This window comes from Tachyglossus aculeatus, chromosome 25 (genome assembly GCF_015852505.1).
Source record: "Tachyglossus aculeatus isolate mTacAcu1 chromosome 25, mTacAcu1.pri, whole genome shotgun sequence".
NCBI lineage: Eukaryota > Metazoa > Chordata > Mammalia > Monotremata > Tachyglossidae > Tachyglossus > Tachyglossus aculeatus.
In genome coordinates this window covers 3,697,793-3,714,547 of record NC_052090.1, presented here as the reverse complement: position 1 = coordinate 3,714,547, position 16,755 = coordinate 3,697,793, and the positions used below count along the sequence as shown (strand labels likewise).

Sequence of the window (16,755 nt, the reverse complement as noted above, 5' to 3'; positions counted from 1 at the left end):
GACACTTTACGCCCTTGAGAGTCACCCCGCTCTCAGGCCCCCCAACACTTAATTTATCTTCATAGCCGCTGCTACCAGGCCCAGTGAAGTGTAGAGTAGAGAACAGAGACAACAGCTCACGCCAAGTCGGGCACCTATAATCCCACGCCCTCCCGGGAGGCTCAGCACGTGGTCGCCGCCGGGCCAGGTACTGAATGGTACCCGGACTGAGCCCGGGCCACTTAGGCGGAGTTTTAAGGATCCCTTGATTTGCACAGTCCCGCCCCTGGTTGACCAAGGCGGCCCCCCCTGCGAAGATGCTCCCATGGGAGCCAACCTAATTAGTCCCCGGGCTGTCGGCGGGGTCGAGCCGGAAGTTGGCATCCCTCGGTCCCTGTTGATTGCCCGTCACCCCTCTTCCAACGGTCGATTGAGCTCCGCCTCGTGGCCCGATGATCTGCCATCTTGGACCGCTTCGTGGCCCAATGATCCACCATCTTGGAGCGCCGTGACCTGGGGCGGGGGCAAGGAGCCAGGGGTACTCTCATAATGCCAAGGCAGGGGGGAAGCATGCAGTGTTAGGGTCAATCCCAGACTGTGATGGGTCGACGTCAGCAGGTCGGAGCTCCCTCTGTGTGCCTGGGGACGTCTTGGACCGCGGGGGCAACAACGTGGCTTGAATCTCCCTCCCCACCCCATGGAGGAGCTCAGCCCAGACCGCGGTTTGGAACTGGGAAGGGGAAGGAGCAGGGGGGTGAAATAGGTCACAGCAGCAGAGGGTCTTCGGGCAGGGCTCCGTAGTAGAAGTAGGGAAGCAGCACCGTGCGGAGGAGAGAGCACAGGCTTGGGAGTCAGAAGATCCTGGGTTCTAATCCCGACTCTTCCGTTTGTCTGCCGGGTGAGCTTGGACAGATCACTTCGCTTCTCTGGGCCTCAGTTACCTCATCTGTGAACTGAGACTGTGAGCAGACAGGGACTGTACCAGCAACCACCCCAGCGCTTAGTACAGTGCCAAGCACATTGTGAATGCTTAACAAATACCCTCATTATTAATTATCATTATTATTAGAAATAGCCCAGGGCTTATCTTTATTTTATTAGTGATGTGTATATGTATCTATAATTCTATTTATATTGATACTATTGATTCCTGTCTACTCGTTTTGTTTTGTTTCGTTGCCTTTCTAGACTGTGAGCCCATTGTTGGGTAGGGATTGTCTCCTTTTGTTGCTGAATTGTACTTTCCAAGTGCTTAGTACAGTGCTCTGCACACAGTAGGCGCTCAATAACTGTGAGCCCTTTGTTGGGTAGGGACCGTCTCTATATGTTGCCGACTTGTACTTCCCAAGTGCTTAGTACAGTACTCTGCACATAGTAAGCGCTCAATAAATACAATTGAATGAATGAATGAATGAATGAATGAAGAGTGCTGCGGAGTCCAGTGCCAGAGGCTGAGGAGGGCAAGGGGAACCGCTGCCTCCCCTTCTTGTCTGTAAACTCCCCATGGGAACGAAGACCCGTCCTCAACTCTTTTGCATGGTATTTCCTCCAGGCGCTTAGTTCGGTGGTCTGCACATTGGTAGGCGCTCAGTAAATCCCACTGATTGACGGATTGGACGATTTTGAGGAGAGGAGAGATGTGGGCCGAGTGCCATTTCCAAAAATGATCCGTGCAAGCCATGGACGGTATAGATCGGAGAGGGGAGAAGCTGGAGGCTGGGTTTCTCAAATAGAATCAGAATGGTAAAGAGGCTGGCAAATTTCATTTCCTCAGGCGACTGCCACTCCCTTTGGGGTGATCAGTCAATCAATCAGTGGCATTTAGTGGACCCTTGCTGAGTGCAAATCAATCAACCAGTCAATGGTATTAATTGAGCATGTACTAAATGCTTGGAAGAGTACAGTACAAGTCCCTGCCCACAAAGAAGTTTACAGTCTAGGTGCGAAGGGGACTGATATTAAAATAAATTATGGATAGGGGCAGAAGTGTTGTGGGGCTGAGGGTGGAGTGAATAAAATCCAAGTACCAGGTTGATGCAGAGGGATAGGGAGAATGGAAATGAGGGAGAATGGGAAATAGGAAAAGAGGGTCGGCTTAATCCTGGCTCTGCCACTTGTCTGCTATCTGACCTTGGGCAAGTCTCTTAACTTCTCTGTGCCTCATTTACCTCATCTGCAAAATGAGAATTAAGACAATGTGTGGGCAAGGCCTGTGTGGGGCAAGGCCTGTGTCCAACCCGACTATCTGATAACTACCAGGTAATAGTGTGGCGCATGTACCATGAAGCAGCATGGCTCAGTGGAAAGAGCACGGGCTTTGGAGTCAGAGGTCATGGGTTCAAATTCCGACTCTGCCAATTGCCAGCTGTGTGACTTTGGGCAAGTCACTTAATTTCTCTGTGCCTCAGTTAATCTCATCTGTAAAATGGGGATTAAGACTGTGAGCCCCCCGTGGGACAACCTGATCACCTTGTAACCTCCCCAGCACTTAGAACAGTGCTTTGCACATAGTAAGTGCTTAATAAATGCTATTATTATTATTATTATTAATTTTATTACCCCAGGCCTTAGTGTGGTGCCTGGTGCATAGTAAGCGCTTAACATATACCGTGAGGAAAAAAAAAGAAAAGACCTTTGGGGGAGATGTGATTTTAATAATGCTTGGACGGTGGGAAGAGTGGTGGTCTGGTGTTGTATGAAGGGGGAGTTCCAAGCCAGAGGGAGGACGGAAGCAAAGGGTTGGTTGGTGAGACAAGATGAGATTCATTCATTCAGTAATATTTATTGAGCGCTTAGTTTGTGCAGAGCACCGTACTGAGTGCTTAGTAGATGGAGGTACGATGAACTGATTGGTGTTAGAGGAGCAAAGTGTGGGGGCAAAGCACTGTAGTAAGTGCTTAGGAAAGTATAACAGAAGGCAGACCCCATTCCCCACCCTTAAGGAGTTTACAGTCTGAGGGGGAGAGAGACAGAAATTACCTATGGGCAGTTGGAGCAGGAGAGGAAAAATGAAGACATTATTACTATTATTATTATTAATAATGATAATAATAATAATGGTATTTGCTAAGCATTTACTATGTGCCAGACACTATACTAAGCCCTGGGGTGGATACAAGCAAATTGGGTTGGACACAGCCCCTGTCCCACATGGGGCTCACGGTCTCGATCCCCATTTTACAAATTAGGTCACTGAGGCCCGGAGAACTGAAGTGACTTGCCCAGGGTCACACAGCAGACAAGCGGCAGAGGCGGGATTAGACCCCAGGGCCTTCTGACTCCCGGGCTGCCCGTGCTCTATCCACTAATAATAATAATAATAATACTGATATCTGTTAAGTCCCTACTATGTGCCCACCACTATGCTAAGCCTTGGGAGGAATACAAGCAAATCAGGTTGGATACAGTCCCTGTCCAGCATAGGGCTCCCAGGCTCAATCCCCATTTTGTAGATGAGGTAACTGAGGCACAGAGAAGTGAAGTGACTTGCCCAAGACCTCACAGCGGGCAAGTGGTGGAGCCGGGACTAGAACCCATGACCTTCTGACTTCCAGGCCTATATATCGATTTGCAGTTCCTCAGTTCCCTCATCTGTAAACTGGGAATTATGAGTGTGAGCCCCTTGCAGGACAGAGACTGTGTACAACCTGATTAACTCACATCTAACTCAGCAATTAGAACAGTGCTTGGCTCATGTTTAAGCGCTTAACAAGTACCATTATCATTATTACATTCAGAACTCGATATATATATCAATAATAACTCTCCTGCCATGATAAGGTGTCGACTCCTAGGAGAGACGCCCTGGCTAAACACAGGGAAAGCATCACTGGGGCTGTCATAACTGGAGCTTCACTTGGAAAATTCATTTGGGGACAGAAATCCTGACCTGACCAAAGGAGACCGGACTTGCTTGGATAGGGTAACCTCTTGTGGGCTCATGGCCATGGTACAGCTCATAGTTCTTGGATTGGAAGAATATTTTTATTTATGTGGCATTTGTTAAGCGCCAACCATTGCACTGTACTAAGCTAATAAGGTCGGACACAGTCCATGTCCCACGTGGGGCTCGTGATCTTTATCCCCATTTTGCAGATGAGGTAACTGAGGCCCAGAGAAGTGAAGTGACTTGCCCCCAGTCACACAGCAGACGAGTGGCGGAGCTGGGATCAATCAGCAGTCAGTGGTTAGAGAAGCAGCATGGTGTTGGGGGTAGAGGACCGGCCTGGGCCTCAGAAGGACCTGGGTTCTAATCCTGGCACTGCCATTTGTCTGCTGTGCACCCTTGGGCCTCAGTTACCTCATCTGTAAAAATGGGGATTCAGACTGTGAGCCCCACGTGGGACAAAGGACTGTGTCCAACCTGATTTGCTTGTAATGATAATAATAATAATAGTAATAATAATGGTATTTGTTAAGTGCTTACTATGTGCCAAGCACTGTTCTGATCCACCCCAGGGCTTAGTATGGTGCCTAGCACGTAGTAAGTGTATTATTATTAGCCTCTACTATACACTGCTACATGGGTCATCTTCTTGGTCCACTCTTCTCACATCTCCCCTTTTCTCCAACCCTCCAGTGGCTTCCCATTTCTTTCCCCCTCAGGCAAAACGCCCGAGATGTCTGTCGCTCTGGCTCTCTGGGCCCTTGGGCTCAGCCCCACTTACGTCCTGAATTCTGAAAGTAGGGATTTTCCAATTTTCTCGCCAACCTCTGAAATCCAAGAAAGTGGAATGCAAACAAGCCATAAAACCAAGGAGAATCAGGAAGAAGAAAGACCATTAGTGTTTCTTCATGAATAATGGCGATGAAAGATAAAGGATTCCTTTTTTTTTCCCTATGGCATTTGTTACCAAATACCATATACAATGTTCCTAGCAATGTTCTAAGCACTGGCATAGACCCAAGGTAATCAAGTTAGACACATTCTTTGACACGCAAGGGGCTCACAGTCTTAATCCCCATTTTACATATGAGGTAGTGGAGGCGCAGAGAGTGAAGCGATTTGCCCAGGGTCACAAAGCAGACAAGTGGCAGAGGTGGGATTAGAACCCAAGTCCTTCTGATTCCCAGATCTGTGCCCCATCAACTAGGCCACGGTGCTTCTCTTGTCGACCACCATTTTTCAGACTACTTTGAGTAACTGCAACTTCCCTGGTGCCGGGCATCTCAGCACCCGTCCCTTCCAGCTAGCCACGCTGTCCATCACTCGCCAGCCCTGTGATTGTCCAGAGCATCTCACGGGCAAAGTCCCCCGTACCTAGCACAGAGCTTCTGGTACCGCAAATTGTGCAAGTCCTCTGTTTTTATTTTGATATATTCACTGTCGACTTGCCCTTTGGTTCAAAGAAGAGTCTCTATATGTAGAGGAACTGTTTAATGTGATTTTCCTCGTAACTTGAATAGTATTATATTAATCGATTTTGGAATGCCTTTTTTTCCTTTTAGCAGGGCTTGGAGAGAGTCACACATCCTCTTGAATTTCGCTCTGGAGCAAGCTTTTTAAGCTTTTAGTTTTCCCATTAGTAGATGAAGCATGGGCTTGGGAATCAGAAGGACCTGAGTTCTAATTCCGACTCCACCACATGTCCGCTCTGTGACCTTAGGCAAGTCACTTATCTCTGGGCCTCAGTTCCCTCATCTGTAAACTGGGAAGACTGTGAGCCCCTTGCAGGACAAAGACTGTGTACAACCTGATTAATTTTAACCCAGCGCTTAGAACAGTGCTTGGCACATGTTTAAGCGCTTAACAAGTACCATTATCATTATTACATTCAGAGCTTGACCCCTTGTGTGGTTGGAAAGGGAAAACAGTACAGCCCGTTCTGTAGCATTAGCTAGGGTTGCTTTCTTAACGAACTCCATATTATGGAGAATGTAGGTTTTAGGGGTCACTGTGTCCAGTGTTGTGGGCATGCACAGAAACTTTCTTCTGACACTGGGATATGCTCCCTCTCCAGACAGACTCATCAGTTAATGAGTGGTATTTATTGAGTCCTTACTGTGTGAAGAAAACTGTACTAAGTGCTTAGGAAAGTACAATACAATAGCAATAACAGTTGGAAGACATATTCCCTGCCCACAACAAGCTGTCTTGTCTAACTGATGCTCCCTAATTCCCGAAAAACCCTGTAGCCAAAGTGAACCATCTTAAGTGAAAAGAAAAGAAATGAAAGCACGTGAATGGGGCGAGAGGAAAGGAAGGTGCCTGCCAATTTCCATATGGCTCTGTTTTCCTAGGGTTCAGGGCTGGCTGTCTGGGCCTCTTCTCTTAGTTGTGTGGTTGTGTGCTGCCGTGCCTGTGCGTAAAGTCAGAAGTGGTGATTCGGTCATTATCCGGTCAGCATAGACGGACGAAGCAGAGAATTTGGGCCAACCCGCTCTGGGGCCCGAGTGGTGCAAATTGGCTGTGTCCGCTGAGCCGCCCAACCAAATTATTTTCCGCCCTCTTGGGACAAAGAGTCAGCCTGTACCCCGAAACCCCTTGCGGTCCTGAGGCGCGGTTCTCCCTAGCCCTCACAGAAGCTGAGAATGGGGCTTTTTGGAGGGTGATCTCCCGGGCAGGAGAATCAAGGTGGGACTCTCACAAGAAAACTTCACAGACTGTGGCCTCATTTTCGAAGAACGCAGAACTCCACGGGCCCCTCTTTGGAGATGACGTAATGACCCACTATGCCGGCCCTGTGTTCTCCAGCTGCTCTTATAACCGAGAGAATCGCAGAGGCCTAGCGGTTTTTGGCATTCGGCCGCAAACCCGAAGTCCACGAGAACTTCATTTCCTCCCCTTTCTTTCCATGAGACATTCATTCTCCCCCCTTTCTTTCCGCGAGAACTTTGTTTCTCCGCCTTTCTTTCTCGGGGTTGAAATTACAACAGGCTTGTCATTCCTTTTTCCTCAGGTACTTCAGCCTCTGTTTCGTTTGAGATCTGAAAACCCTCTCACCTTTCCCAAGAAGGTGCGTGGGAATCCCGAGCCTGTGGAGGTGCAGTCTCAGTGGGGCCATCCGGAATCCTGTCAGAGTTGATCAGCACCCCGGGGCCCTCGCTGAACAGGGGCTCCCAAGGTTTGGGGAATGCTTCCTGATTCTTTGGCCTCTAGGCTACCTCAGGCCTGGCCTCAGTCACTGATTCTGACTCTGTTTGGATGGCAGTAATGCACAAGCCAAACGCGGCCCAGCACTCTTCTCCTTAGAGCGCTCACAATCTTTCCTTGGCTGATGCAATCTACCGCTTCTCTTCCTTCAGTTGTATTTATTGAGTGCTTACTGTGTGCAGAGCACTGTACTGAGCATTTGGAAGAGTACAATATAGCAAAAAACGGGCACATTTCCTGCCCACAACAAAACTCAGGCTCGCCCTGCTCTGGCCAAGGTTCCGGAGAGACCCACAAGTCCCCCAGATGATAGACGGCCTCTCGGCCATGTTCCCCTTTGAGCGGGAGGTGGGCGGGGATCCCGGGGAGGAGATGGGGCAGAAGGAGGAAGTGGTGTCTAGGTCGTTTCTGATGTGAGTGAGGGGAAGTTGGAGAGCAGTTGACTGGGGGCTCCCCCGGCGGCTTTTAGGCAAATGGAAAATGACAAATAAAATACTGTTGATTCTCTTCCAGGAAACCGGGGTCCGCGTGGCACTGCTCCGATGAGAAACTGAAGCCTTCGGACACACTTTCCAAGAGATGTGACGAAGAGTCATCCCCCGGGAGCGATTCACCTCTTCCGCGACGGGAAGGGATTTGGCCGTTGGGATCTCCCTCCCAGCCCCGTGTGTCACCCCGGTCAGTTCAGAACCTCCCCTTCCCGAGTCGCCCCCGGCTCGTAGACATCCCTCTCGGCTTGGGAGCCCGGGGCTCTTGGCGACGGGCGAGATGGAAGCCTTGGAAGTGGACGACATCAGCCCAGCGTTGGAAGTCACGGAGGATTTCTTCAGTTGTTTTGAGACGAAGCTCGAAAAAGCCGTGCAGCAGGAGGCGGTGTATGGAATTCAGGAAGTCCCAGAGTTGGTCGGACGGGGCGGACTCAACGGGATAGCGGACGAGGGTGGCTCTGTCGGGACCCCTGTCACCTGGGGCCAGAGCGGCCTCGTCTGGGAACCCCGCCAGAACGGACTCTTTGAAAGCAAAACTCAGAATGCTTTCCCGGCCAAAGAGCAGCCGGGAATCCCCAGGGGAACGGCGCCAGATCTCCTCTCCTGGATGGAGCGGAAGGAAACGCCCGCCTTCAACTTCTTCAGCATCGGTCAGCGCCGGAAGGACAGGCCTCATTCAGTGAATGACGTGCTGATGACCAGGGAGGAGCCGGCCCCTTTCAAACCGGGACACGTCCGCTCACGGTCCGACGTCACCCGGGTGGACTGGGGTGGGATCCTCAGAGAGACACCCCTGCAGAGGCCATATAATCAGGGGGCTCCCACCAACAGGTCACCATTCTTCTCTCCGTCGCTGAGGAAGAGAGAGGACGCCCAGGGAAACACCGGTAGGTGCCGGCATGACGTTCCTTCTCGGCGGACGCGTTGGAAACTTTCCTCCAGTGGGTGGCCCAAAATACCCCCCTGGATTGACCTTGGTTGACCTCCCGTTCGAGGCCCTGGTCCATTCTCCCCCAATCCCGTTTCCACCACTAAGCAAAGGGGCAAGAGGATGAGCAGCGGAAAATTCCTTTCCTGACCAATGCCCCGGCTCCAATTCCCATCAAAAAAAGGGCACCGCCTCTCCGATGTGATGGTTAACCTATTTCTCACCCTCTTTCCTAGATTCATTCATTCGTTCAGTCATATTTATTGAGCGCTTACTGTGTGCAGAGCACTAAGTGCTGGGGAAGTCCAAGTTGACAACATGTAGAGACGGTCCCTACCCAACAATGGGCTCACAGTCTAGAAGGGGGAGACAAATAACAAAACAAAACAAGTAAACGGGCATCAATAGCATCAAAATAGATAAACAGAATTATAGATATATACATATTAATAAAATAAAGAGAATAATAAGTATGTAAAATATACACAAGTATTGTGGGGTGGGGAAGTGGGTAGAGCAGAAGGAGGGAGTAAGGGTGATGGGGAGAAGAGGATGAGCAGAGGAAAATGGGGGCCCAGTCTGGGAAGACCTCCTGGAGGAGGTGAGGTCTCAGTAGGGCTTCGAAGGGGGGAAGGGAATTAGTTTGGCAGATATGAGGTGGGAGGGCGTTCCAGGCCAGAGGTAGGACGTGGATGGGACAGGTGAGAATGAGGCACAGTGAGGAGATTAGCGGCAGAGGAGCGGGAGTGTGCGCTTCCCTTATCACACCTACACCCTTCCTCACATCCAAACCCCCAGTCTCCTCTCACCTTAGCTTTTAAATCTGCAAATTCCTTTTCAAAAGTAAGGCAGAGATGGACCTTCTCGTCGGTCATCATTTCCCCCACCTAGTTGTGTGGAGATGGGCTCCATGTAGGGGTTTAATAACAATAATAATAATAATGGCATTTGTTAAGTGCTTACTACATGCGAAGCACTGTTCTAAGCACTCAGGGGGATACAAGGTGATCAGGTTGTCCCATGGGGGGCTCACAGTCTTAATCCCCATTTTACAGATGAGGTAACTGAGGCTCAGAGAAGTTAAGTGACTTGCCCAAAGTCACACAGCTGATCAGTGGTGGAGCCAGGATTAGAACCTAGGACCTCTGACTCCCAAGCCCATGCTTTTTCCACCAAGCCATGCTGCTTCTCATTGCTTTGGGAACAAACAAGAGAAGTTCATGAGGTAGTTCTTAATCAATCAATGGTATTTACTGAATGCTTAGTATGCGCAGAGTACTGTACTAAGCTCTTGGGAGAGTACAGTTCAACAGAATTAGCAGACACATTCCCTGCCCAAAACGGCATTCGCAATTTTCTCAACCCCGTAAACCACTGTTGCTCTTCTCCTTTCACTCTGGCTCCAAATGGAGGGGAGAGGAGAAGTCGGGAGGATCCTACATGCGAAAGAATTTCAGGCACAGGTACTTCTGCTGAAACCTGGAGATCACAAGGATGCAACATTTTAGAACAGTTAATCAAACAGTCCTAAAGCCTTGAATCTTTCTCATAAGTCTTATTAAGAATTGTTCTCTGAAGGCCTTTACACCTTCCTTGGCTTGATGCTTGTTATTGAGAAGCAATGTGGCTTAGTGGAAAGAGGACAGGCTTGGGAGTCAGAGGTCGTGGGTTCTAGTCTCGGCTCCGCCACCTGTCAGCTGTGTGACTTTGGGCAAGTCACTTTGCTTCTCTGAGCCTTAGTTACCTCATCTGTAAAATGGGGTTTAAGACTGTGAGCCCCACATGGGACAACCAGCTTACCTTGTATCTATCCCAGCGTTTAGAACAGTGCTTGGTACATAGTAAGAGCTTAACAAATACAATTATTATTATTATTATTATTTTTGCCTGAGAATGTGTTCAACTGAGCTCATCTCTTCAGGTGGCTTCAGTAGTTACCTCTCTGCGGACACTCCTCAAATCTACCTCTCCTGCCCTGACCTCTCGACTAACCTAGGCTCCTCGTTTCCTCTTGCCAACAGGACATCTCCACTGGGATGACCCACTGACACCTTAAACTTACCATTTTTCTCTCCTAAATGCACTCCTCCCCCTCAACTTTCCCCTGTTTGTGGAAGACGCTGCCATTCTCCCGGTCCCAGAAGCCTTGGGATTTTTAGTGTCCTCCTTCTCTCCTCACTGGGTTTCAACTCTCACAGTCAGGCTCCTGGTAAACCAGGCCACTTCTTCCTAATAAGATGAATAATTGTGGTATATAATTCCTTACTACATGCCTAGCACTGTGCTAAGCACTGGGGTAGATACACTATAAATAGGTCAGAGTGTAAGGAAGAGGGAGGACAGGTGTCTCCTGTTTTCCCCCACTCCCAGGCCCGCAGCACTTACGTACATGTCTGTAATTTATTTATTTGTGTCGATGTCCATCAGAAAGACCTGGGTTCAAATTCCAGCTCTGCTACTTGTCTGCTGGGTGACGCTGGGCAAGTCACTTCACTTCTCTGCACCTCAGTTCCCTCGTCTGTAAAAATGGGGGCAACTTGATTTGCTTATATCCACCCCAGCGCTTAGTGCAGTGCCTGATACAAATACCATAATTATTATTATTAGCCTCTACTATACACTGCTACGTGGATCATCTTCTTGACCCACTCTTCTCACATCTCCCCCTTTCTCCAACCTTTCTCCCTCTTCCCATTTCCTTCCACTTCAAGCAAAACCCCCCTCACGATAAGCTTTGAGGATCTGCCCTGACTCTCCCCAAATTACGTCAGCTGTCTTCACCTCCAACTGCTCAGCTTTGTGTCTTCATTCCTCCCAAGCTACTCTACCAGCTGTACCTCACCTTTGACTCTCCTGCCTCCATTCCCCCTCTCATGCTATTCCTCTGGCCTGAAGCTAATCATCGGGGTATTTGTTAAGCACTTACCCTATGCCAAGCACCATAGTAAGCTCTGGGGGTAGATACAGGATAATGAAGGTGGATACAGTCTCTGTCCCACATGGGACTCACAGTCTAAGGGGGGAAGAGCAGGTATTAAATCCCCCTTTTACAGATGAGGAAACTGAGGCACAGGCAAGTGAGGTGACTTGCCCAAGATTATAGAGCAGGCAAATAGAGCCAGGATGAGCACCCAGGTCCCCAATTCTTAGGCCTTGCTCTTTCCACTAGGCCACAATACTCTTTCCTTTCCCCTCCCTTCCTCATGTGCTTAGTCCTCCTAACACTCCAACAAGCTTTCCCCGATAAGCCTTCCCCAGTGACCTTCTGGCACTCCAAAGCACATCAAGTTGTTGCTTTCTCTGACACTTTTGTGTTTGTGTAGTTATTCCCTCCCATAGCACTCATGAATACATATAGTATGCTTAGTAATAATAATAATAATAATGATGACGGCATTTGGTAAGCTTTTACTATGTGCCAAGCATAATACTGAGAGCCAGGGTAGATACAAGCTAATCAGGTTGGACACAGTCCACGTCCCACCTGGGACTTACAGTCTTAATTCCCGTTTTGCAGAGGAGGTAACTGAGGCCCGAGGAAGTGAAGTGACTTCCCCAAGGTCATATGGCAGGCAAGTGGCAGAGCCAGGATTAGAACCCAGGTCCTCTGACTCCCAGCCCTGTACTCTACTAGACCAGACTCCTCCAAAAGGACCTCCCCTGTGCACTCACGTTTACTTGCAGCTATCTCCAAAGTGCAGCCTCTTCCCTATTTGGAAAACTAGGAGAAAGAAATCCGAGCCAGCCCAGGGCAGGGACGGTTTACATGTCAGTCAATCAGTGATATTCCCAAAGCACGGTCCCTGGGCAGAGCACTGTACTAAGCACTGTACAGAAGAGTCGGTAGACACATTCCCTGACCAAACTGAACTTACTGTCTATAAGAGGAGATGGATATTAAATTACAGATATGAACGTAAGCACTGAGGGAGCAGAGGGTGGGGAGGGGTGCCCGTGATTCGTCAACTCAAACACCCCAGTTCGCTTTGGTTTTGTGGGGCCCTGGGGGTTTGGAGAGGTGCATCTTTGGCTGGCACCCTCCATGTCCGGAGGGCCGTCTTCCCGCACTCCTCAGGACGCTGGATGGAGAGCTGCTACCGGGCCTTCCCCTTCCCTGCTGCTGATCAGGAAGCCAAGGCTCCCCCAGGCCCAGTTAGCGGGACAGGATCGCTCGACTCCTCTGCTCCCAGGGTGAAAACAGGAGGAGGTAAAGCGTGGCCAGGCTTAGCGTCCCCCCCAGCCCCACCTTTCAGAGCCAATGACACTCTCATTCCGTTTCTTCCAGACCACAAAGACACATTCCCCAACATTCTGAAAAAAGGTTACCTGGACGTCAGAAAAGACCACGACAGTTACTGGCAGAGCTGTTACGCTGAACTCTCCCCATTCCAGCTGGCCTTGTACCGCCTCGACTGCGGCGGCAATCAGAATCCCTCCGCCACCTACCCGCTGGCCCATTTCCAGAGCGTCACGGTCTGGGGTCACCTGGAGACCCGGGTGGTGGATGCCGTCCTGGCTGACGATTCCCAGCTGCAGCTGCGGGCCGAGTCCCCGGGCGAGGCCCTGGATTGGGGCCAGAAGCTCTGGGCTGGTGCCCGCGGGGCCGTCCTGGCCTACGGGAGCCAGCGGGATGAGCCGGAGGACTCGCCGGCATTCCTCCGGAACGGCGACCCCACCTCCTGGATCCCAAGGGCTCCGGGGACCAGCGCCGATCTCCCAAGGCCCACGGCCCCCTCGGGCAGCTGGCGAGAGCTCCAGGACGTCCTCAAGTCGGGGACGCTGTACCGGCTGACAGACCAGAACAACTGGCAGGCGTCCACGTTTGTGCTGAGCGGGACGCGCCTCCTGGCATTTCGGCCCGGCGGGCCGGACGAGGCCCCGCTGCTGAGCTACGATGTCGCCGCCTGCCTGGCCGTGCAGCCCGACCCCCTGGATGACCGGGACTCCTGCTTCCAGGCCATCTTCCCCCAGGATGTCCTCCGCCTGCGGGCGGAGACGCGTCAGCAGGCGCACGAGTGGATGGAGGCCTTGAAAGCCGCCGCCAACGCCGCCCGGGGCTCGGGTCCGGACTTCCGGGTGACGCTCCGGAACCGGCCCCGGGAGCAGCTGGACGGGCCCGGGCTGAGGAAGGGCAAGCGGGAGTCGGTGACCACCAGCTTCCTCAGCATCCTGACCACGCTCTCTCTGGAACGAGGACTCACCGCCCAGAGCTTCAAATGTGCCGGTAAGCGGCGGGGGCCTTGGGCGGGTCTCCCGTTCCACCCCCAGGGACGACAGAGGCCGGGCGGGAAGCGGGGTTGGCGACGGAATGGCGGGAACCATCCTCTGAACGGCTCAGGGTTCAGAGGGTGGCAGATCGATTGACCCTCCCCGGGATGACGCGAGGCGGAATCTGCTTAATTTTCCCGGGGCGGGGAAACTGAGACACAGCTAGGACCAGGACCAGGAAGATGTTAGAGCCGTCTAAGCGCTACTTGAAGCCGAGGCGGTGAACCAGCTCCCGGCTCTGCCACTTGTCCGCTGTGTGACTTTGGGCAAGTCACTTCATTTCTCTGTGCCTCATTTACCTTATCTGTAAAATGGGGATTAAGGCAGTTAACCCCATGTGGGGACGGGGACTATGCCCAACCTTTTTTGCTTGTATCTACCCCAGCACTTATAAATTGCCTGGCACACAGTAAGCGCTTAACAAATACCACGATTATTATTATTTACTTTGGTTCATTGATGAAGAAAGTGGGTGGGGTGAGGGCAAGTTCTTTTCGCTAGGTTTCCATCCTGGAGGAGGTGGGAAACAGATTTTCACCACCTTTCATTCATTCATTCAGTCATTTATTAAGCGCTTACTTTGTGCAGAGCACTGTACTAAGCTCTTGGGAAAATACAGCAATAGTGACATTCTCTGCCCACAACGAGCTCACAGCATAGAGCGGAATAGATAGACATCACTACAAATAAGTAAAATTACAGAAATGTATGTAAGTGCTGTGGGGCTGGGAGGGGAGAGAGCAAAGGAAACAAGCAGAAGGAAGTGGGAGATGAGGAAAAGTGGGGCTTAGACTGGAAAGGCCTCTTGGAGGAGATGTGCCTTCAATAAGGCTTTGAAGGGAAGGGAGAGTAATCGTCTGTGGGATTTGAGGAGGGAGGGTTTTCCAGGCCAGAGGCAGGATGTGGGCCAGGGGTCGGTGGTAAGACAGGTGAGATTGGGGCACAGTGAGAAGATTGGCAGTAGAGGAGCGAAGCGTATAGGCTGGGTTCTAGAAGGAGGGGGCAAGGTGATGGAGGGCTTTAAAGCCAATGGTGAGGAAATTTGATACAGGGGTGGATGGACAACCACTGGAGGTTTAAGAGGAGGAGGGTAAAATGTCCTGAACGATATTGTAGGATGATCTGGGCAGTGATTCATTGTGATCGGTTTTCCCTGAGTCTGGGGAAGAGCCGAACTTTGGAGTTGTTCGGGTTGCCCCTTTTACATCGGTCTCGCCACACCTCTGGGCGTCGATAGGGCAGGTGAGGCGAACCAACGGATCCCCTTGTAGAAGGAGGGCCTCTGCAGGATCAGTGGGTCGTGGTGGCTCAGCCAGTGACCCTGCCCTCTTCTAGCTAACGAGAGGGGACGAGGGAGGGAGGAGGAGGTACTTCCAACTTGTACTTCCCAAGCGCTTTCTGCTCTGCACACAGTAAGTACTCAATAAATACGATTGAATGAATGAAAGAAGAGCTGGTGAGACCCCGAAGGCCGCCAAAGCCCCGAGCCAGGGATTCACCCTTCCGAGGAGGCAGGCGCTGCCCGGCTGAATGCCGCATTTCCTCTCAGAATTGGCCCGGCAGGTGTGCTCGCTTTGTTTCCTGGGGTCATTTTCTGATTGGATAAAAAAAATGCCATCTAATTATTGGATGAATTAATTCTCTGAGTGGCCTAAAGGGAGGAAGATGTAGACCCTTTTCCTGTGGGAAAGGGCTGGTTTCCAGGAGTGGGCGGGCCCAGGATGCCACTTCCCTCAACTCTCGGCTCCTAGTCTGGATCCTGGAATATTCTGGATCCTGGATTCCTAGAGCAGTCAGGGACGGGCTCTCTCCTGCAGGGGGCAGACAGGCAAAAGGGAATTTCCCCGCTTTAAAGGATGGCATCCCAGGGCAGCTGGAACTTTGGAAGCTAATCCCCCACAAAGATTACAATAGCCAAAAGAACTTGGCAGATCGGCCGACTCTTCACTGCTTTCCCTGCCGTTCACTGTTTACCCCGCGAAATTTTAGTCATGGTTTTTTGGACTCGTTAATATGAAGCAATCTCTCCCCGCTGCTTTTGGGACGAGAGCGATCCGGTGCCTTAGCTTAGTGTCTGAATTGCCCCGACACCAGTATTCTAAACTGTTGTTCCGTTTTCTCTTTTTCCTGTCCTTTTCCTCTGTCCTGTGAAATGTTAAATTCAATTTCAGCCAGTCGGGTTCCGTGGAGAGGCCCGTTTCCTGTACCGGGGCTCAGAGAAGTGGCAGATGGCTTATTTGTTTGGGGGCCTGTTTCCCCTCCGATGAAGAGGGGGAGGTGGGGGAATCATTGAAAGTTTTCTTATTCCTTTTCGAATATCTCTTCCTGAGTTCATGCCTTCTGGCTGCCCTGGAATTCCAGTTTGAAAACATTCAGGGTGATTGTCCATTTCTTCTTTTGCTGCCATTGGTCTCTGGGTGTTTTTGATGAGGTGCGTAGAATTTCTTGTACACCCGTGCTCTGGGCCCATGCCCATGATGATGTGTGTGCCAACCCCACCGCCCCACAGGGCTGCATTCGATTTGCGCATCATCTTTACTGGCCTTTAAACTTATCTGGGTAATGGGCAGGCAGTGGGGCCTAGCCCAACTCCTGCCCTTCCCCTTTGGGTGACCTGGGGCAAATCACCTAACCTCTCTGATCGTCCATTTCCTCACCTGTAAAATGGGGATAAGATCCCTGCTCTCCCTACTTCATAGACTGTAAGCCCCACATGGGGCAGGGACTGTGTCCGATCAGATTATCGATCAATCGGTCGTATTTATTGAACGCTTTCTGCATGCAGAGCGTATGTTGGGAGAGTACAGTACAACAGATCTCGTAGACATGTTCCCTCTCTGCGACGAGCTTGTAGTGTAGAAGTCCCCCTTCTCGACTGTGAGCCCACTGTTGGGTAGGGACCGTCTCTATATGTTGCCAACTTGTACTTCCCAAGCACTTAGTGCAGTGTTCTAGACACAGTAAGTGCTCAATAAATACGATTGAATGAATGAATAAAG

At 50.9% G+C, this 16,755-nt stretch overlaps 1 protein-coding gene across 3 annotated transcripts in view; it reads left to right on the top strand.

Annotated features, from left to right (window-relative positions):
• Positions 1–16,755, top strand: part of PLEKHM3 (pleckstrin homology domain containing M3) — a 131,616-nt gene that overhangs the window by 7,353 nt on the left and 107,508 nt on the right. For 2 of the 3 annotated variants that reach the window (XM_038766591.1, XM_038766590.1), the window contains exons 2-4: positions 6,879–6,935; positions 7,586–8,447; positions 12,774–13,712. In XM_038766591.1, coding sequence (XP_038622519.1) covers positions 7,841–8,447; positions 12,774–13,712 — 1,546 coding nt within the window. In that variant the 5' untranslated portion in view covers positions 6,879–6,935; positions 7,586–7,840. The remainder of the gene's footprint in view (positions 1–6,878; positions 6,936–7,585; positions 8,448–12,773; positions 13,713–16,755) is intronic. The other variant, XM_038766592.1, reaches the window with a different exon arrangement.